General features: G+C 43.2%; 1 protein-coding gene across 7 annotated transcripts in view; it reads left to right on the top strand.

Moving 5' to 3' along the window:
* Nucleotides 1–16,614, top strand: part of Csnk1g1 (casein kinase 1 gamma 1) — a 121,244-nt gene extending 104,630 nt beyond the window's left edge. For 2 of the 7 annotated variants that reach the window (XM_075965445.1, XM_075965443.1), the window contains 2 exons: nucleotides 3,637–3,743; nucleotides 11,049–13,138. In XM_075965445.1, the coding sequence (XP_075821560.1) occupies nucleotides 3,637–3,743; nucleotides 11,049–11,103 (162 nt within the window). In that variant the 3' untranslated portion in view covers nucleotides 11,104–13,138. Of the gene's footprint in view, nucleotides 1–1,757; nucleotides 1,870–3,636; nucleotides 3,744–6,767; nucleotides 6,792–11,048 lie in introns of those variants that run through there. The other 5 variants (XM_075965440.1, XM_075965441.1, XM_075965444.1 and 2 more) reach the window with 5 other exon arrangements.
* Nucleotides 16,615–22,740: the final 6,126 nt, after the last annotated feature.

The raw sequence follows: 22,740 nt of genomic DNA, 5'->3' as shown, positions 1-22,740 counted from the left end.
TTTGTTTCTGCCTCCTGAGGCGTGGAATTTGAGGTGTTTACCACCACGCCTAATTCCTTAGTCTCTTTTAAACCCACCTCTTTTTCCCCCCTGCGTGAATAAGTGCGCCCCGTGTGCCTGGTGCTCTGTGAGGTCAGAAGAGGGCAACAGATCCCTTGAAACTGGAGTTATAGGTAATTGTGAGCCATAGTGTAGGCATAGGAACTAAACCCAGGTCCTTAGTAGTTAACAACAACAGATGCTTCAGTTGAGTCATCTACCACTTTAGTCCTCTTTGATCAGTGTCAGTATTAAACCAGTGGGGTTTTTTTTTTAAAGGTTTTTATAACATGGTCCTTTTTGAAGAGTCCAAGTCAACTGTCTTATACAATATTTCATGTCCTGGATTTGTCTAATTTTTGAAATTGTGATTACATTCAAAAGAAATCTATTTGCAGAGAGGTGAAAACACTGTGTTGTATAATAGCACAATGTTAGACTAATGTGTCCACTAATCACAGATACTAAATTTGGTCACTAGCAGAAATTTGAGTCTTCCTCAGGTAAGTCCAAATTTAATGTTGTAGGGTTCTTTTATTCTTTTTATCCATATATCATTATTGTAATTTTCTCACTCGTGTCTTATTAACAAGAAAAAGGCCAGGCATGATATTCTATACCTCTCATAATCCTACCTCTGTGAAGGCTGAGGCAGGAGCAGTGCTGTGAATTTATATAATGCCATGAGTTTATATAGCATAGGCTATATAGTGGCTGCCAGAGCAGGCCTATAGCACCTTGTGTCCCTCATGCAAAGAAAAAAGAAAAGAAGGGGGAAAAAAAGCCCAGTAATTTTTTTCTTGTAGAAATAATGGTGGTTATACATTACAAGTAGGTAGAAGGTAGCATTCACTCTGCCTGCCCCAAAGATAGTAAACATTTCCTCCTGCTTTCCTTTTTATGATTTTATGATTTAGGAAATTTTGGCAAATTAGCTGCTAGTAAGTACCCCATAGTTTAGGAAAATAAGAGTATCAGTAAGATGAATCGTTTTTTATTTTGCTTTGTTTTATTTTGTTTTGTCTTTTGAGACATGGTTTCTCTGTGTAGCTGTGGCCATCCTGGAACTCATTCTGGAGACCAGGTTGACCTCGAATTCCCAGAGATCTGCCTTCCTCTGTCACCCAGGTACTGGGATTAAAAGCATGTGCCAACACTCCCAGCTTAGATGAATATTTTTTGAGCCATTACTATGTTTCATGGCTCTGGACCAAACACTTACTGTGGCATATCTGCATGGTGACCCCATCAGGATAAACAATACCGTTTCCCCATTTTACAGAGTAGGAAACTGGGGTACAGAAAGAGTGATTTAAGATTTATTGGTTTATTTTATGTGCATTGGTGTTTTGCCTGTATGTATGTCTGTGTGAGGGTGTCAGATTCCCTGGAACTGGAGTGACAGACAACAGCTGTGAGCTGCCATGTGGGTTCTGGGAATTGAACCTGGGTCCTCTGGAAAAACAACCAGTGCTCTTAACTGCTGAGCCATCTCTCCAGTTCCTGCTGCCTAATTTTAGAATGCAGTTCTTACTATTTCCCATTTCCTCTCTCTATATATATATTTATATCTAGATATACAAGATATCTCCTATCCATTCCTTATGTGATCCTCACATCAGTCTGTAAGAACAGTCTCAAATAGATGAAGTTATTACCCAATAGCATAAGCTATCTGAACCATTTATCCTATTTTGTGGTTCTCTCCCATGTTTCAGCCAAGATCTTTAACAGCAGAGTGGTTTGTGCAAGGTCCCTTTTCCCACTCCCCAGCACCCACATAAACAGGAATCATGTGCTGAAAATGAAACCAGGTTCCAGAAGCAACTGCACAAGCAAGAGAAGCCTGATCGGGTCCACATGAACCAGATGACAGGAATGAGAGCCATCACTTACAGTTCGGGGACCATCAGTGAGAAGTGGGATGACAGTGAACCTGAAATAAAAGCCATTAAAATAAGACTGGTTTTCCAAGGAAATTTTTCCTTACCATCTTCCTTCTCAACAGAGAGGAATGTAGCAGTCTTTTTGATTGAATAACTTCAAACCAGTGACCAAAGCCATGAAGAAATTTCTGAAGGAAAGTGTGATTATTTATGGTTTATTTTTGAGAATTTATTTTTAAGTGATCATCACCTAAAGTACATAATTATGTAGTACAATAAACTGAGAGTAGTGGTCCACCATGGTCAGGGGAGCAAATGAGTCAGTTAGCCTTTAGAAGTCAACTGTACAGGGTTTGGGAGGAGGTTGCTGTTGTTGTTTGCTTGTTTGTTTTTCAAGATAGCCCTAGCTGTCCTGGAACTCACTCTATAGACCATGCCTGCCCCAAACTCGTAAAGATTTGCCTTCTGCCTCCCAAGTGCTGAGATTAAAGGCATGTGCCACCACTGCCTGACTCCATTATTTTTTTCAATACAGAACTATATACATTTTTGGAAAATGAAAGAATCTGTGGACAGACACAAGTAAAAGCCATAAAAGCCCACAGACCCTAACTTAACCCTTAGTTAAGTCATTTTGTAGTGTTCCCATCCATTAAAAGAGAATAATTGGGGTTGGGGTCAGCAAACTGGCATAATAGGTAAATGCACTTGATACCAAGCCTGATAACCTAAGTTCAGTAGCCAGTAAACACATAAGAGCGGAGAGCCACTAGGAGGTTATCCTCTAGCCTCCACATACACACTGTGGCACTTGGGACTGCCCCTGTAACACACACATACACATAAGTATAGTTTGTTTCATTTTGTTTTAAGTAATTGAGCCAGGGAGATAAGTCAGTTGGAAAAGTACTTAGTGCTAGCATGAGCACCTGAATTCTAGCAAACTAGAGTTCATTGTTTGTTTGTTTCAAGTCAAGGTTTTCCTATGTAGCCTTGGCTGTCCTGGAATTTGCTCTGTAGACCAGACTGGCCTCGAACTTAGAGATCCACCTGCCTCTGCCTCCCTAGTGCTGGGATTAAAGTTGTGTGCCACCACCTCCCAGCTTGTTTGTTGGTTTTTGTTTTTGTTTTGTATTTTTCAAGGCAGCTAGTGGTAGCCTGTCTCCGGTAATCCCAGCCCTCGAGAAGTGGAGGTTTGGGAATCTCTGCGTTTCACTGGCCAGCCAGTCTAACCTAATCAGCAAGCTGCTTGTCTCAGTGAGAGACCCTTTCCCAAAGTAAGGTGGGAAATTCCCGAAGAATGACACCAATGTTCAGCCTTTGGCCTGCATTGGTGTATGTATACACATGTACCCTGACACACACGTGCACACATGAATACACACAAATACTTATGACATATTAAGTAAGGAAATTGTGAGGATTATATTCATGTACACACATACAGTATAGTAGAGTGCTAAGCACAAAGGCACTCAATATGAAACTAATTATCATTTTGTATGATCATATCGTTAAGTGTTCTGACATGATATAGGTCTAAGAACCCTTCCTAAATCAGGAGTGTTCCCTTAACCCAAGTAAGCATACATTCCTCACTCACTCTGCCTGGCTAATACCTATGTGTGAGAACTATCTCTCTTAATCTACTCTGGTGGAGGCAGGAACTTCATACAACCATGGTACTCATCTCAGACTGTCTCTGTTTCAGGTGGTTAGCTCAACCAATGGAGAGCTGAATGTTGATGACCCCACTGGAGCTCACTCAAATGCACCAATCACAGCTCATGCCGAGGTGGAGGTAGTGGAGGAGGCTAAGTACGTTCATCTTCCAAAGGGTTTGTCTCATAATGGGTTGGGAACTTTATTCTATCTCCTATGTGCTGCTCATCACAGACTGGATTCTTGATGCTTGTGTCCATATCCACAGCTTTCTTCTTCCGAGGTGGTTTTTGTTGTGTTTTTTGTTTTTGCATGGTGCATTAAGGCTGCTGCCACCCTTAGCACTGATTTCTGGGCAGATAGTTATATTTTTCTAGGCTGCATTGGGCAAAAGACATCGTGAACTAAAAACCTGATGTGGTGAAAGCTACCATAGATAGTAGCCATGATCTTCTTGGAGACTTAGAGCTTCTTGCTCCCTATGGGTAACCGACCAAGAGTGTTAAACCATGAGCCCTGGAGTATAGCATCACATTTCTGTTGTTGCCTCACCACTCCAGACGGGTGGTCCTGAATAACAGGGTTTGGGATACATTTTGCTGTACAGTTGGGCTCAGAAAAACTAAGTAATTTTCAGGCAAGACAATTGTGTTTGTAAATATAAAAATCTTGGGATAGCAAAGTGACCCTAATCCCAAGAAAGCAAGGCAGTTCCTCACTTCCTCTTCTGCTTCTTCTGCATGTTTATGTCTTGCTGTGCTCTCCCACTAGCCCATTGGTGCTTTCTGCATGGTCTGTGTTTAAACTCTGAGATTTTGGGGCTGGAAGGTGATGCTGCTGCTGCTGTACAATATTACTTCTACCAATTCTTTTCCTTTCCCCCTATCCCAAACTCAGATCCAGGTTTAAACTTCAAGAAGACATCAGGTAGGGAAAGCTAGAGAAACATGAGTCACTAACTATAGCTAGCCCTGACAGGGATGACCTTTCTTTTAAGCTCTTTGAGAACATTCACTATCCCATTAATGTGTTCTCTCTGGCAAACAACATATTTTTAGTCCAAGCCAAGACATGATTACACCTCTGGGCATCAGTCAGGGTCACCAAGCTGAACTTCAGTCTTTTTCCAGATATACTTGGCATGGTTGTCCTCCTGCCCATCTCTTTGGTAAGCTCACTTGGCCTTTAGGAAGTCTTTCCTACTTAACAGATAGAAAAGTTAATGAGCACGACTTTAGCTCTATCTTGTTGATACCTATAGACAAGGGGTGCAGTGGGGAGGTGGTGCCAGGAGGAGACTGTTTTAGGAATTACACTTCTCCTCAAGAGCTTGGGAGATTTTAATTATATGCTTATTTTTTTCATTCTCAATAAATTATATGATAGTCCCACTTTCTGAACTCTCACTTTGGAATCTCCTAGAATATGTTAGAAAATACAGATGCTTCTGCATGGACCCAGAAATTTGAGGTTAATTTATTAGTATCTGGCCTGATAATAAAAATATTTAAAAGTTCGGGGAATTCTAACATGCAGCCAAAACTGAGAACTACCACACTCTGCATGCTCTGATCTTGAAAGAGGGCTTTACCTTTTCCCACTCCACCCCAACTTACTCCCCATTTCACATTTGTACCTATTCTTTTTAGAAATTCAGATATGGATCTAATACTGTATTTTGAGCACCATGTTCGTAGGAACCTTAGTCTTAGGCCCTAAACAGATTTATATTTTGGACCTATTCATTTCATTCTGGTAAATGTATACACTGTGTGTGAGTGTGGTGTTTGTGTTCAATGTGAAAGATAAAAAAGATTTCTTTCATACAAAAAGAGTTCAGTCAGTGTGTTCTGTCTGTCATATTCTAAATACTAGAATATAAAGAGAGGTTAAAGTCTTCCCATTTAGCAGAAAGGACCATTATACCTCTTGCCTCCAGCTCCAGGTTTAGGCCTTCTGAAAAGTGTAGAAACTAAAAGAGAGCAGTTGTCTTGACCAAATGTCACTCAATTCCTTGCTTGAGCATTTTGTATACTGGTTCTGGTAGTGATTTCATGAGCTACCAATCTGTCTTGCCTAGGTAACTATTGGCTCAGCCTTGTGCGTATGGTATATATATATATATGTAAGGACACAGTAGTCATATATCCAATAGATCACTTCCATGGAACAGTCAAAGCTAGAGAGGTGAGGTGTCCCAAACAATCCCTCATTACACACAGCTATGATGCCATTTGTTCATGTAGCTTGTCGATGGGATGAGGAGGGCTGTTGCTTATATTATAGTTACCTCAAGTACAGGGAAAGTCTGAAATCTTTACCTCCAAGCTTTTGGTTTTAGGTTCCCTTTCACATCTTGTTAAAACAAAAAAATTACAACAAAATCACAGGATGACGGTTTTGATCAGTGTAAAAAAGTGGACACTTGATTTCCCTTTTCTTTTAAGTACAAGACACTTTTGTTAAAGTGTGGTTGGAGAATGGTGAGGGCAGATGGCTTTTAGGTCAAATTTTGTGATAGTAAAAGTATAAGAATTTTTATTATCTATACTTTGGTGGTATCTTGATGATTGTGGACTCAGTTTCACCTGAGAATTAGTATGATCAGAATTTAGGTCCTTCTTTAGTATAGTAGTTATTTCCAAACAGTGAACTCCCTCTGTTTCATCTTCTAATACGATAGAGTATCTCTTAAACTTTTCCTGTCTCTAAGAAGAGCTGAGTGCTAGCTGCTGCTTTTTGAATTGGCATATGGAAGTTAGCTAAGCATTGTCCAAGACCTTGTGTGGGAACCAGATGATGGTTCAGCCTGATACTTGAGTTCTTACAGGCCAGGTCACTTTTTTGCCTTCCTGGAAGTTGCCCTGGAAAGCCTACCCTGAGGCTTCCACCAGCTCTTTCTGTTTTGCATCCTCTGAGATGCAGCTCCCACACTGATACTCCTGTCAGGCTTCCTCCTCCTGTTAAATGTGAAGATCGATCAAATGGGCTGCTCAGCCTCCCTCAGCAGGAGGAAACTAAACACAGACACATACTGCATGTTTGCATGTTCACAGGGAGTCTTTTCCATCTCATCCGTGGACTAATATCTCTCTCTCTCTCTCTCTCTCTCTCTCTCTCTCTCTCTCTCTCTCTCTCTCTCTCTTCCTTTCTATGTTTTTCTCTTTATATATTCTGTAGCTGCCTGAAAATGCTCAACCTGTGGTGAGTCCCTCTCTCCAGTCCACATGCAAGGGGAGTGGACCTGACTATTCTGGGATTGGCAAAGCATTAGAAATACTGAATGAATTCCTTATGTCTTAGCCACCCAGACTGGGGAAATTAGGTCTACAAGGCGGGGTGGGGCAGGCCTGTACCCCAAAATCAATCTTTTCCTTCTTTTCTTTCAATCCCACCTCATTTATCGCTGCACCCTTCTATCAGAAATGATCTCACAATATCCAAACTTACCTATTTTTTTTAAGATGAGTAAACTTCTTCTTCTAATTTTTTTCTCCCAAGTTATGAATAGTACTATCAGAAAGAGAGGGCCCAAGATTAGAAAGATAAGGTCTTAGATGTTTCAATAACCACAAAACAGTATTATCACCAGATAATCAGTCTCACCTTTGGCAACTTGGTTTGTAATAGGAATCGTCTGTTTGGAGGAAATCCGTAAGTGCCTTGTTGATTTCATTAGTTTTTCATCTATAGCAAGAATCTCTAAAAAAGGAGAACTCCTTGAAGGAAAGATCAACACTTTGGTGTTGACTGGACATTGCTGGGTTTTTTGTTTGTTTGTTCCCCTTATTCTTTGATGAAAGAATAGTAGGCTAAGTAAGGGTTGACTTGGTTGACAGGGATATGGGAGCCTGTCTTTTCTTCCAGAAAAGGCTTCTTTAATACAGATGTGGACATACGGGAATGCGGAAGGAAAATCCCTGAAAGATTCATGTTGGTGGCAGTTTGTAACCCTCCCACACTGTACACATTAGGTTATATTCTATGCTATGATAATAGCCTGCTGGATTCTGATTACTTCGTTTTCAAAAATTCTCTTCAGTAATTGGATTGGGCCTTGATTTCTGATTATCTAAGCCAAATTGTCCGGGGGGGGTTGCCTAGGAATAGATATGTTTTGAACATAACAGTGGGTTTTATGGCAATAGAATAGGGTTTCAAAGAGGACATTTGGTCTATTCATGTGTCTGTGTAATCTAATGTTGTCATGGTTTCTTTTTTTCCTGTGAGGTGTCAGTCACATGATCCCAATTGCAACTACTTTAGGTCTTACTATACTCACTCAACCTTGTGCTTAGAACTCAGGGACCTGGGATGGCCGGGAGGAACAGGGCAAGTGAAGGAAAGGAAGCACGTGCATGTGAAAGGACAAGGACAGAACAAGGACGGCTCCAGATTTCTCATGCTATTCCCAATAGGCCGAGAGGGGAGGCATCACTGTGAATTCTCAAGGAAGACCTTTAGATACAGCAGGACTTGGGCCAGTTTAGTGCAGAGGAGCAGAAGAGAGACAGGAGAGTGCCAAGATCACATGGTACAGGATGATAGGAAGGAGTGATGGGTCAGGTAGGGAGAATCCTGGATCAGCTTGGGCTCTAACTTGTAAAGGATTTCTGGTCACTTAAAGGAGCAACTGAAAGGGAACCTAAGACACAAAGGGAGTACTCTGTTCTGAGAGGAACTTAACTGTATAGAGTTAGTCAGTGGACTTGGCCTCAAGTCCAGATCCTTTTGCTGGTGGTCACCATAGAAATCAAAGCCTTTAAGAACAGATTGTAAGGCCTCCCTCTTTGTTGGTGGAATTAAAAGCATCTACTCCTGCTGAAGCCATATAGGGCTCTAAATGCAAAATATGGCCGCTGTTCCTCTGAATGGCAGCTGCTACTCATGTGTCTAGTGATTCAGCAGGAGCACATGCTAGTTCCTATGAATTGTCCAAGAGAATCCACTGGGCATTCAGGAATGGGCCCAGTGTTTCAGGTTTGGTTTTGGTTTTTGGTTTTGTTTTTGAGTGCTTTTCTTTGAAAACAAAAATCATCATCTTAGGGTCCTCCACACAGAAAGTAAGAATAGAGGTTAATTTTAGAGTTAGTAGAACCACTTAAAATCATAGTTGAAAGGAAGTAGGTAAGACTGATGAGCTGGTGAGATGGCTTGGCACTGATTGCTCTTCTAGAGGTCCTGAGTTCAGTTCCCAAACCCACATGGAGGCTCACAACCATCTATATGGGATCTGATGCCCTCTTCTGGAATAAAGGTGTACATGCAGATAGAGCACTCACATAAAATAAATAAGTCTTTTTTAAAAAAGACTTTTGAAATACTAGTTCTTCATAAGATTTGACTTGTCTACTTAAATATTAAGTTCTGGGCATTCAACCTGGCAAATGTCTGTTTCAGGGGCTGGAGAGATGGCTCGGTGATTAAGGTACTGGCTGCCTTTCCAGAGAAGCAGTTTCATTTCCTAGCACCCACATGGAATGCACCACTATCTATAACTCCAGTCCCAAGGATCCAATGCCATATTATGACCAGGCACCCACATGATACATAGATATACATGTAGACAAAATGCCCATATACCTAAAATGAATAAAAGGTTTTAAGAACAAATGTCCATTTCTAATACATGTGTATAGATTTTTTAAAATTCTTTTCTAATGTTTCCTTTAAGGACTATTAAAGCTATCAATCACTTTTATTTAAAATAATTTATACAGTTTCCAGATGTATATAACACTTTGGTTCACATCTATTAATAGTAATTATAAATGTTATTGATACACCCAGGGCTGATTGGGACACACACACAAATATCTATGTATTTGTTTAAACAAGGTCTCTTGTAGACCAGGTTGACTTCAAACTTGATATGTAGCCAAGAATAACTCTGAACTCTTGACCCTTCTTCCAACCATCAAACATTGGAATTACAGGCATATATTGCCATGGCCAGATTTTGAAGAAAATATTTTAAAACTCTCTTAAGAAGCCCGAAATCCCAAAGGCAGGCAGATATCAGACTTTGAGGTCATCCTGGTCTACAAAGTGAGTTCCAAGACAGGCAAGACTATTACACAGAGAGACCCTACCTCGAAAAAGAAAAGAAAGAAACTCCTGTCTCAAAATTCCACATTTCATTCATGTCTTTGAGTTCTTGGAAAGCTCACATCATTATCTGTGTAAGGTTTATTTCTACATTCTAAGAAACTTTCTCAGTCTAGATATGGTAGTATATACCTATAAATTCTAGAACTCTGGGAAACTGAAGCCAGAGAATTGCACATTTGAAGCCAACCTTGGCTACATAATAATGAATCACTGTCTCAAAAGAGAAAAGAAAGAAACAATAATAAAGGTTATTTTAACCCTGAAAGGGTTAGGTAAGAGACTTAAAATAGTTTTCTCAGAAAAAGTTTTCTTTTAAGGATCAAGCATCTGAGCTATACTTACAACTTTATTCTCCTCTGTCATCTGGCATCTTTGACCTATCCACTGCCTTCTGCCCACCCTCCTCATTTTCCATTTTTCATTTCTGGAAAGAGCATACCTTTTGCATCAACCTTGCCATAGCCCTCAATATGCCCTCTCCAGTGCCTACACAACAGCCATGCTTCCTAGTCTAAAACTGGACTAAGGAGGGCATCTTCAGGGCCAGGGTGCCACTCTTGTGCAGGCTATTTCCCCAAGAGATGGCACTTTGAGGGCCTCAACCTCTCTACCTTAAATAAACCAGTTGCTAACCCTGTCTGGAACAGTGGCAGTCTTGGGGAATCCCTGTGACCAGAGTTTCCCAAGGATTATTAGTTCCTGGGTTTCGGGCATTGGTCCCCTTGGGGTGATTGGCACCTGTGCTGGTTTTAGGAGATAAAGATTCACCCTTTTTATGAGCTTAGAGCTTCTGCTTACTCCAGGCATCATGTTGGGGACAAGAACAAAGTAGAAAGAATCTTAGTCATTTGTTGACGTCATGTGACTGCCAGGATTCTAGATTTCATACTTTGTGTGAGATTTATTTGCCTCAGTTTAGCCTCCTTGCTTACTGACCAGTGAGTTGCATTGAGCTGCTGCTGGTATCAAGGGAGCATACACTGCAGGCTATTTTTCTGTTACCTTGAGCACCCTCCTTCTTGGTTCTAGACAAAGATGGAGTAGCTGGGTTTGATGTTAGTCTAGTAACAAAGCCTTTTTCATCCTTCTTCCAGAAATGCCTGTGGCAGCCATGTCTAGAGGACAGCATTTTGATAATCAGGCGGAGTGGCTGAAAATCAAATCAGCTGTTGCCTTTAACTTTCTCATAGACACTGCCTGTTACTTCCAGTGTATGTGTGCCGTAAATGGTGGGCAGCCATGTGGGTGGGCACCAGGAGAAAACCCTGTCCCCTGCAGTAAGCAGAAGCAAGCAGAGATCTGCTGGGAGCCGGAGATTTCTAGACTGACTTAAATGTTCTTGTGCTCCAGGTGCTGCTGTTTCTTTAAGAGGAAAAGGAAGAAGACTGCTCAGCGACACAAGTGACCAGTGCCTCCCAGGAGTCCTCAAGTCCTGGGGACTCTGGCTCCAATTGCACCTGCAGCTCCTGCCATTTCTCATTGGAAGGGACTCCTCTGTGGGGGAGGGTGGAGATCCAAACCAAAAAGAAGAAAACAGATGCCCCCAGAAGGAGCCAGTGCAGGCAGCCAGGGCCCAGTGGGCCAGTGGCAATCCCTCTGTCTGAGCTCTGAGCAGGTCCAGAGCTGCTGCTTCTCCACTGCTTGCCCTTGGGCTATCTGGTTGACTCTCTTCCCATTGTTTACAGTGAAGGTGTCATTCACAAAAACTCAAGGACTACTATTCTCCTCCCTCCTCTTCCTTTACTCCTGGCTCTTACACCACCCTCAACCCTTTCCAGCATAAAAACTACTAAGCTAAAGGCTCTTTCAAGTAGCTGGTGGTGTGGCCTAGAAGGTAGGAGGAAGATGACAACCCTGGGCTGGAGGACTTCTCCACTTCCCAGGTGTGTCTAGTAGGATGACTTCCTTTCCCTCTGTGCCTGGGTGACTCCAGCCCAGCTGGCCACAGGATTCAGGTCCTTCCCTCTGTCCCTCCCTTCCTCCCCTGCTCCTGTGAAGTTACACTGTAGGACACAAGCTGTGAGAAATCTGCAGTCTACTGTCCCTGTGTGTTGACGTTCTTAGCTTTTTTGATAAACAACTCCCTTGCTCCGACTGTAGCAAAACACACCTGTGGTTCTGAGCAAAGGAAAGGAAACTGACTTTATTGCACTTTTAGTTTTGGGGGGTTTTGTTTTTGTTTTATAAACAACATGGCAGATGCATATTGTGTCTGGTTATATTGGTTGGGGGGTGCTTTTTTCTGTTTCAAGGGGGATGGGCCAGCCAAGCCATTCAGAGAAAACGTGGGTCCAGAGGACATTCTTGAGGAGTGATTTGCAGCCCTTGGAAGAGAAGAAGCCAAACTCTGTGTCACCCTGAGTGAATTCTCAGGTTGGCAAGGAAACATACTTGAATTTTCATTCATCTTCTCCGCTGCAGAGAAGTCCCCACCAGAGCCCCTTGACCTAATCAGCCTAGAGCTTGAAAGCCCTGCTCCTGAGCACTTGGGATGAGCACCAAGCTGGACTGTGATCAACCAGGAAGGCACCTCATCTCAGAGAGGAGATACTTAACAACAAAGCAAAATTTCTGTTTCCTCCACTGCCAGGGACTTCCTACTAGATAGCCATGTGAATTTCTGTTGACTTGGGGGACAACATTAGTGACTAAACAGCCACCACTGTATTGCCAGTAGTGGACGAAAGAGGGCAGCAAATCTGCCTTCCAACTTGCCAGAGGAGCCTCAGGATGCAGCATCCTGAGGCCGGGAAAAGACATCAGTGTGTCATGTCTGCCCCAAGACTGAGTTAGAGCAGCTAGACTGGTCTGCCTTAGAAATCAAGCCTGTAGTTATCTTGGAGCAGGTCCATAGCAGCAGGCTTAAAACTTGGTACATGGGGCTGCAGTAAACAGGGAAGGTAAGATTGGTTGGTGCTGGGAAATTCCAGGGGAAAATGAATCTGTAATGAAAGGTCTAAAATTCTGTCCTAGCAATTGAACAGAGACTCTTTCCAGATAATATGACCGTATATTAGCATGTGTTCCCCAGTACACTTTGTACCTGCCAAAATGGCATCTTCACTGGACATGCCACCGTGCCGCATCATTGGTCGCATAAATAGTGTGTGTGTGGGGGGGGGGTACTCTTCTCATGTTCTGTTTTCATTTTGGTGACATTTCCAATGATTATTCACGTGATCAAAGAGGTCTTATATCTGGGTATAAAGAGCTGCCCGCATAGGGCAGCGACTAGTGACTTAGTGCAGCACAGGACTCTGCTTGTATATGTAGAAGACTGGAGGATGTCAGGACTCCTTGTGGTCATGTTTCAGAAATCGTATCAAACGGAACAGAGTTTATGCGCCTTGTGTATTCTGTTGGACCTTGGGAACCTCTCTCTTTACTGGCTTCAGAGCTGCTCAGCCTTTGTAAAGATTGCTACTCAGTCATTTATTTACAAAAAAAAAAAATGTTTTTCTCCATGAAACAGAGTAGTAGCAGGGAGAAGTCGGGTCAAACCCCTTCCTCATAAGGAATTTGAGTGTTAGGATTTGCTTCCTTCTTCTTATGTAGTAGTTAAAGCTCATCACTAAAATTTACATAGTCCCTCGTTTGGCATGTGGACAACTCTGACTTCCCCTACAGAAACTTAAAAATCCTCGTACCAGGAAATGGTGGCAAGGCCTAGAGCATCCTGGCACTCTCTGTCCCACTAAGTGCCTCCCCAACCCTGCCTCCACAGTAAAGCAAAAGGCAGTGATGAGTTTGGCTGCAGGGTAGAATGCCCTGTAGCTGGGCCCAAGACTTCTTTTTTGTCTTAACATATTTTTATAGGCTAGCTCTTGAGAGGTTGGACCTGAGTGGTTTGTGGGAGTGGGGAAGGGTCCTCCCTAGTGCACTGTTGGCATCCTCCAGCCCCACAAATCCCTTCCTTTCTAGATATTTGGGTTTTGTAACATAGGTCCCTTTAACTTGCAGGGCAGCGGTGATCCTTTCAAGGCCATTGACACTCCAAGGTGGTCCCAAAGCTGGGCAATTCTCTTATTATCTTCCTTAAATTTTTAATTCTGAATTCTCTAGAAAAACTGCTCATCTGTTACAACCCCACCAGCACATCAGACTCCTTACACATCCCTGTTTCTGTCAGTTGCCTGGCTGCAAGCTCAGCCAGATCCTAGGGCATAGGCGCTCCCCTCATCTTCCCTCATCAAAGTCCACTGTTCCAACTCAGTTGTGAGACCTAACGATGGTTTACGTTAGGACTGATGCATTTACTTCCTCTTAAGACTGACTCATCTGTTCTAGAGACGGGCATTTGATGCTGTACTATTTGGACTTTCCTCCAGCTTTGCTGTCCTTGAGGCGTTGCAACCTGAGCAGACTTGGGTACAAGAAGGCCAGTGGTTACAACAAGGTGTCTTTGCAGTGTCTAGTTATAACAAGTGGATCTTGAGAGTTCTCGCCCCAGACTGCCCACAAGGCTGTGCTGAATGTGCCAGCACCTAGTGAGCACTCATGACTGCCTTAATTAACAGTCTTCTATTGTGGGTCTGTCTAGGAGCAAACAGGGTCTGTAAAGGAATGTGTACATCAGGTGACCACGTAAGTCTCCAGTTCCAGTCCCATTTCAATTGAAAGGAACTATGTGAGACAGCAAGGATCCTAAGGTTCCTGAAAGTGTTAGTTTCATTTTCATTTTTAGCGAATGACAAGAACTCAGAAACAGCCCATGTCCATTAGCCAGATGGTGTCCATCTTCTGTAAAGTAACTTCCAGTTTAGTTCAGAGGAAAACTATGCTATAGTGCTTATTTAGTGTTGATATCCATTGTTAGCAACCACTTGTAATGCCAGCAATGGTAATGTTATGTTAAAGTGGTTACTAAGGATCATAGCCTTAATATTAAAAATAATGTAAAAGATAATTCATTCCCCTCCATATTGAGCAAGCATGGCTGCATTTCTCAGTAACTTCCTCAGAAGCCTAGGAAGCATTTCCTCAAAGGAACTTGTTCTCTATCTTCCAGTGCATCCCTTCCAAGCCCACATGACTCCTATGTCCCAGTCGCCTCTTCCAAGTTTCGTACTGAAACCACTTTTCCATTCCTGTTTAGTTGCCCTGGTAATGATTTGTCCAGTGTCAGTCATGCCAGGGCTTGAGTTTTTAAGACCAGGAGTTTGCATGGTCATACAACCAACATTGCCTTTGCCAAGCCACTGCCACCATCTGCTCCATTGCCCCAAGTGGGTAGGTTGATTCCAGAGACCCTCAGGGAGCCAGGATAATTAGGTACCCATCTGGAGTGGCCATGTGGGTAACAAGCACTTATCTCTGGGTTTCTTGGTTTTGCAGACTTCAAGGAAGTCCCATGTTGATGTTGATGGCCAGTGACTCCAGCCTTCCCCATAATGGGTTGGTAGGAATCAAATAAGAATTCCTTTGTTGGGGGAATTTGTTTTAAGGGGGTTAGTTTTTAAGTATGGAAAAGAAGGAGCCACTATGGTCCTTCTATGAGTGTGTAGTTTTGAGCAGTGTTTTCCTCCCCAATCTTGGGAGTCTCTGAGGGAGTCTTAAGGTATTTGTCCTACTCCTTTTGCAGGTAACTAAGTACAGAAGAATAGAGTTCTTATTGTATCAAAATAGTAAGTAGATCCCTGAATATAGGCAATAGTAGTTGACATAGTTTCTCAATAAAACAACCAGGAAACCCACTCCAGTATTTACAGATCAGCTTATCAAGGGGGAAAAAAGTGAACATGTACTCTAGTGAACATATCTCTAGTTCAGTTACCAAACTTGATGTTATAAAGAAGCCTCAGTTGTGTGGACAGGTTCTCTCCCCTACCTTCCTTCCCTCCTATACTCTCCCTTTGCCCCTGCCATCACAATCATTTTTCTGGTGCCATCACCACCTTTAAGATCTCAGAGCAGAAGATTATCTTTGGTAATAAGCCAGAGTGCATTGCCGTCATCCTAGCCACACACAGACAACTGCCATCCTGACTAACCCAAACCCACCTTTCAGGGTAGGGGAAGCTTTTTGGTACTCCTCTTCAGGAGCTCCAGACCAAATCCCAGGCCAGCCTGTGCACCAAAGCCTTTTAGAAGGCTTAACAATCTGTTAGGAATGTCTCAGGAAACATGAGCCATTTCTTGGGGGATATATGTATTTACAGATGGATATGTGTGCCCGTCTGTGTGTTTTACTCTCGTAGACAGCACGGGCTCCTGGGAACTGTTCCTCAGTGTTCTCAGAGACAGTGTGATCTGTGAGCAAGCTAGCTCTGGGAAGGAGCTCTGTTTATCAAGCAGAGAACAGCAGAAAAGATGAAACCAAAAATCCTATAACCCTCCAATGGAAAATAATGTTGATGCAGCAATTCCCATTGGATATACTACACTCTCTAATTTATTATTTGTCTTTTTTTTAAGTTTTACCCATTGTACTCTTTAAAAGATGTTGGGATGTTGGTTGCCATTTTTTTTAAAGTTGATGTATAAATCAGCTGTGGAAATCAGTTTTAATTCATGTGTGGATATGTCTAGTTATTGTTAAATGTCTTTTTTCTACTTTTTTTTTAAGATATGTAATGTTTCATAAACCCTGGCACTGGTCAAAAAAAAAAAACCGCAGCTGTGAAAAAATGAAACTTGTAGTATTTTTTAAATGAATGTCGATTTCAAGTGTATTTGAAATGTTTCCTCCAATAGAGAGATTTGGACACCGTTGGGGAAAACTCCTCTGCAGAGGAAATAGCCTTTGGAGAAAATGGGATGTGGGTCTGGATATGTTATCTCAGAGGAGCCCGTCTCAGAGGGCACCGTGGACAACACAAATGTGATCTTTGAGTATATCTCTTCCCCAGTTTGGGGGGGAAAGTACTCAGTCTGCACCCTTTTTGTATGTAAAATAAAATGCCCTACCTTTCTTGGCTACATTTACTTCCTTGGTTTTAATCTCCCCTGGGTTATTTCTAAGAATCTGGCAAGGACTGACTGGTGAGAATCAAAATGTCTTTAAACAAAAATAATGTCTGGTACTTTGGCATTATGCCTTTATCCCTTTAGCTGAGTATTGCATCTCCTCTGAGTCTCTTTGAAAATAAATGTCCTAGGACCAGCAAAATGCCCCAGAGGGTAAAGGTACTTGCTGCACAAGTCTGGCAGGCTGAGTTTAATCCCTGAATTCCATGAAAAAAAAAAAAGGAGAAAACTGAATCAGCAATTGTCTTCTGGCATCCACGTATGTGTCACGGCATGCACCAACCACAATTAAAAAAACAAATTTCAGGGCTGAGAAGATTGGTTAGTAAAGTGCATGCCACATTAGTTTAAGAACCCAAATTTGGTCCCCAACACCATGTGAAAAATTGGGTATGGTAGTACACTTGTAATCCAGTGCTGGAAAGGAAGAGACCAGCTGGAGCCAGTTCAGCCCTAAGGCAAACTCAAGCCCCATTAAAAGACTTAGACTCAAAAAAAGGAAGAGGAGGGGCTGAAAAGATGACTCAGCAGTTAAGAACTGGGTATACTGTTCTTATAGAGGTCCTAAATTCAGGTCCCAGTACCTGTATTGGACAGCTCACAATTGCCTATAACTCTAGCTTCAGGGTATCTGGTGCTGTCTTCTGGCCATGGTGAGCACCTACATACATCTACAGACACAAATACACAAATAAAAATAGCAAACAAAGGGCACAGGCCCTTGAAAAGCAACGCCTGAGGTTGTCCTCTGCCCTCTACACATGCAAACTCAAACATGCAAATATTCCAAACTAGGAATGGTGGTAACACCTGTAATTCTAGCACTTGGGAAGTGGAGGCAGGAGGGTCAGTTTAAGGCCACCACGGACATCACTCACAGGCTGTGGTTTGTAGATGGGAGTACTCCAAGGGTTGTGCTAGTTGAACAACTTTATTTTTCTTTCACTCTTCTTTAAAAGGGTATGAAACTGGCTCTGGAAAGCAGTTTTTTGGCCCTAGGTGACGGACAGAAACTAGCTCTTATCAAATTTTCTCTTTTCTGGAGGAAACCAGCCTGTAATAAAGAGCAAGCACTTCCCATTATGGAGAAGCTGAAGACTGCTCCTGCAAGGTGGGTTTTTGTTTGGTTGATTGTTTTTTGTTTTGTTTTTCAAAACAGGGTTTCTTGTGTGACAGCTCTGGCTGTCCTGGAACTCACTCTATAGATGAGGCTGGCCTCGAACGCATAGAAATCCACCTGCCTCTGCCTCCCGAGTGCTGGGATGAAAGGCGTGCACCACCACTCCTGCAAGTTTTAACTGTTTCCTACTGTGAAAGGAAAGGGGAAATAGATGCTTCATCCCAGGTTTTCTGTGTGGTAGGGAGACAGCTTGGAAGAAGTGCTGGAGAAACTCAGAACAAGGCAGAGACACATGGAAACAGGGACACGGTACAGTTTCTCAGAATACATGCCTGGGCCTGGTGGGTCAGACAAAAACACAGGAGGAAAGGGACAGTGCACACCATTAATCCCAGCACTCGGAAGGCAGAGGGAGCTGGATCTCTGTGAGACCATCTCAGAAGCAAGAAAAAACAGGAAAGGCATTCTTTTACAGGCTGTTGTGTTGAGGGGGCAAAAGAGGACAGTATAGGAATTCTGAGTTGAAGATTAGTATCAGGAGAAGCAAAGGGTAGTTTTGTTTTTTTAAGGTTTTTATTTTTTATGTCTGTATGTGTGGGTGCCTGACCACAGAAGCCAAGAAATGCCATACCCCCTGGAATTGGAGTTAAAGGCAGCTGTGAGTTGCCTAATGCTGGGGATCCAAACTTTAGGAGTGTGTGCTCCCCCACTGAGCCATCCCTCCAGCCCAGTGCAGATGAGTGTGACAAGTGGACAGATTGCACTGAGGGGCCTTTTATACTCTGGTCTTCTGAGACCACAGGACAAGAGAGCCACCCTTTGAAACAGGCTAGTGTTGATCACAAAAGGGATGTGAAACAAAAGCTAGGGTTTTTGTGTGAGAAACACTCAAGTTCTGTGTCCAAAAGGTAATGATGGTAGAATTTTATAAAAATTTATCAATGAACATTTAAGATTCTTTGACCTAGGCCTCTATATATTGTCTATTTTTTTTTAGGGGAAAGTTGGTTTGTTTTGAAACAGGGTCTTCTCACTCTGTAATCATAGCTAGCCTCAAACTCAGAAATCTTCCTGCCTCCTGATTAAAAGCATGTGCCACTGTGCCCAGTTTAACTCCCAGTTTGTAGAAACATTTGTTGGACTAGGGGAGTGCTCATCAGATAAAACACTGCACAAGCCTGAGGAAACATGAGTTCCGATCCTCAGAACCCACATAAAAGACTGGTGAGCTGCATATAATTGAAGCACTTGGAAGGCAGAGAGGAACCCCAGATCAAGCTTGCTAGTCAGACCAGAAGCGTTGCTGAACTCTGGGTTCAATTAAGAGATCCTTCCTCATTGAATAAGTGGACAGCTAGAGAGGAAGACCCCAATGTCAGCCTCAATGCCTCAACATGCATGTAGACACATCCCTGTAGATACAAGTGAACACATGCACATTGTGCTGACTGGTTTTATAAAAACCTGACAAACTAATCTGAGAGAGCCTCAATTGAGAAACTTCATCCATAGTATTTTGACAATTTTACACATGTATTTCATGTATTTTGATCATTTTTCATACTCTTGCCCACAGCCCTGTCTCATCCCCCTCCCACTGAACCCTTTTTTCCATCTAGTACCATCTCGTGGATCAGATGGAATTCTCGTGGAATTTTTCAAAAAGTTTTAGGTTTTTTAAAAATTTTGTGTATGAATATAAACTTCTAAAAGATTTAAAATTTTTATTATTTATATGGGTGTTTTACTTGCATGCCTGTGTCACTTGCGTGCCTAGTACCCAGAGAAACCTGAAGAGGGTGTCAAATCCCTTAGAACTGTATTTACCAATAGTGAGCTACCATGTGGGTGCTGGGAATCTGTCTTCTGGAATAGCAGCCCCCACCAGTGATCATAACTACTGAATCATCTCTCCAGCCCCAAGGAACACCCATTGTGACTGTAATTCTGATGAGGGACGCATACACAGACTTGAGATACAACCGTGTGGTGCACTGTAAACCACCGAAACCACTCCCTATCTGGGCGTAATTGGCTGTCTGGTTCCTACTTTATTACTCCCAGCCAGTTCAGAGGCTGAGACAGAACTGCAAGTTCAAGGCCAGTCTAAGCTACACAGAAAGACCCTATCTGAAAAGAAGATCATGATAAAAGTTTTATATAAAAGGCAGTGGTGGTGCACAACTAATCCTAGTATGGAAGGCAATCTCTGAGTTTGAGGCCAGCCAAGGCGACATAATGAGAAGGCCGTGTTTCAGAACAAACCAGCAACATCCCCCCTCCCCCAAGAAAAAAGCAACTCTGGACATTATATATAAGCCTAGGTCAAAGAATCTTAAATACTCATTGGTTGATTTTGTTCCTGGTGTTTGTGTCGTCCGAAGGGTAACTGACTCCGAGATTCTGCCACCAGGTGGCACCCTCTGCATGCTGTTCTTTCTGTCGCTGGAGTGTGTCCCCCACCCCCACCCCACCTCCGGATTCTGCCATAGGCTGGCACCCTCTAAATGCCAGTTTATTTGTCCATTTGTCTGCAAAACAAAACCAAGAAGGTCTCCTGTCCTCTTCAGAACGGGAATTTTCCAGTCATAGTTATCCACTCCTGGAGTCTCCTCTCCAGGCCCCATGTTCTCACTAGCTCCCTCAAGGAAGATGTGGCAGATCTTACGTGGGGTTGTCCTCTTTTCATTACCAGAGCTGCTAGATTGGTCGTATTAATCTTTTACTTCCTCAAGTCACCTAAATTTTCTCCTAAAGTGGGTGAAATTACCTGGCGTGAGTGAGAACGAAGCACTCAACAAACCCGCTTTGGAGTTTATTAGAGGAGACATGTACAGACCTGGGAAGACGGTGTGCAGAAAGAGAGGGCTGAAGGTGGTGTGTCCAGCTTTTAAAGGCTGCCTAGTGTATGCACATAGGGAGTTGACAAGGGCGAATGTAGCTGCGTCATACATAGGTGATGCAACCATGCTGCACATAGGTCACTCAGGGCCTTTTTTATGTTGTTTGTTTGTTTGTTTGTTGTTTTTCAAAACAGGGTTTTTCTGTAGCTTTAGAGCCTGCCCTGGAACTAGCTCTTGTAGACCAGGCTGGCCTCGAACTCACAGAGATCCGCCTGCCTCTGCCTCCTGAGTGCTGGGATTAAAGACGTGCGCCACCACCACCGCCCGGCTCAGATGATCTTCTAAAGGTCCCTGGGCCTGAGCGCTTGTCTGCACATGCGCGGCCCTGGAAGCGCTTGTCTGCACATGCGCGGCCCTGGAACCTAGAAGTGCCATCCACACTGTGTAGCTGGAATCACAACAGTGGGGACCAACAAGTCTAAACTATCACTTCTTCCATGTATTCCAAAAAATTTCCCCCAAGGGTTTGTGGAGGAATACAGGGTCATACTCAAAATTAATTAATAGGTAGGTAGATGGGTGGATGGATGGATGGATACATAGATAGACAGAAAAATGACTAAAGTCTATATATATTTACTGTGAGATTGGCTGGCCCTCTTATGAAATGGAATGACCATCCACTGGCTTCCTGAACCCAGCTATGAAGACAATTTGACTCACGGTCACAGGGATCACTAATACTTTATACTGATCAATACTTTATACCTTTATACTGATCAATGAATGGCTCTCGTTCAAACCTACCTGCTTGGCTTAAGGGTTGTGTCTCTGGGGATTATTCTGCTGTTTGGGTCTCTTAAAAAGCTTCCTCACTGGTAGGATGTCAAACTGACCTGCTACCTCTACCGGGCTGGTTCCCTTACCCCTGTCTATAACCCATCTTCGCCATCTCCCCCATCTCCTCCAGACTCATCCTCCTGCTCCCCAACCACAGGCCCCTCCTTCATGTCCCACCCCACTCTATCCACCTCCACATCCTGTCCCCGTCTACTTCCCCCACTTCCCCTTCTGAATATACCCCTTGTATAGAAAGTAGACGGAGCTTGTCTCTTTATAGGGACCTTTTGCACCATTGTATATAGGAAGTGATGTAGCAGCCATAGGACCCTGGCCTGGCTGGGGCACTGCCTGAGAGCATCCTGCCAGGTGACACAGGCCAGCATAATGTCTGAATCCTAACAACAGTGACCAAGGGCTCTTGGAAGCTTAAGAGGGTAGAACCCAGCCCCCTTTATTCTGATTTATTACCCACCTCTCTTGTGATCAGAAGGGTTACAGTTTTTCTGAGTTTGGACTTTGTGTGTGTGCATTTTTTATATGTGCTGAATGGAAAAATATAAGAAATCAAAAAGAAAAGAAAGGCCATGACTGCTTCTAGGTGTGGTGGAGGAGAAAGTTTATTGTAGATAAAAGGGAGGGAGTAGGTAAAGGCAGAGACATCTGGGAGTGTCCAGAGTAGACAAGACCAGGCTGAACTGGGCTATGGGGTGGGGAGGGAGAGAGAAAAGAGGAGAGAAGGGAACGATGTACAATAGCCAGAAGGCCAAAGGTACAAAGGGCAGGTAACCAAAATGTCTGGATTATATAGGCGAGAACCTCTGGGGGAAGGATAGCCCAGGCCCTGGGCTGGAGTGTAACACCCGACTTTGTGTTACACCCTTGGTACAGTTCGCTCGCCACTGTACCTTACACAAGTCGGGCAAGGGCCTGGAGATTGGAAGAACACACAAAGAGACCTGGGTCATTTGTAAGGAGATCAGCCAAATGCCATTTATTCAGCCTTGGGGAAATCCTTATATACCAAGCTGCTGCACAAGGATTTCTGCCCAGGCAGGTGGGAAATTACCATACCAACGATGGAGTCAATGCCCTACAGCTAATCACCAGGCGGGGCAAGGGGAGCACAGGAACAAACAGAATACTTTAGTTAGCTGACCAGAAACTGTTCTCAAAATGAACCCCAGGAACAAGGGTAGACCCAGGCCCTAAACTGGAGAGTTCAGGATAGAGGGCAGGGTATGCCAGCCATACCCAGTAACAGGTAGGGACT

Source organism: Microtus pennsylvanicus, chromosome 3 (genome assembly GCF_037038515.1).
Source record: "Microtus pennsylvanicus isolate mMicPen1 chromosome 3, mMicPen1.hap1, whole genome shotgun sequence".
NCBI lineage: Eukaryota > Metazoa > Chordata > Mammalia > Rodentia > Cricetidae > Microtus > Microtus pennsylvanicus.
This window is presented reverse-complemented; position numbering and strand designations above follow the sequence as displayed.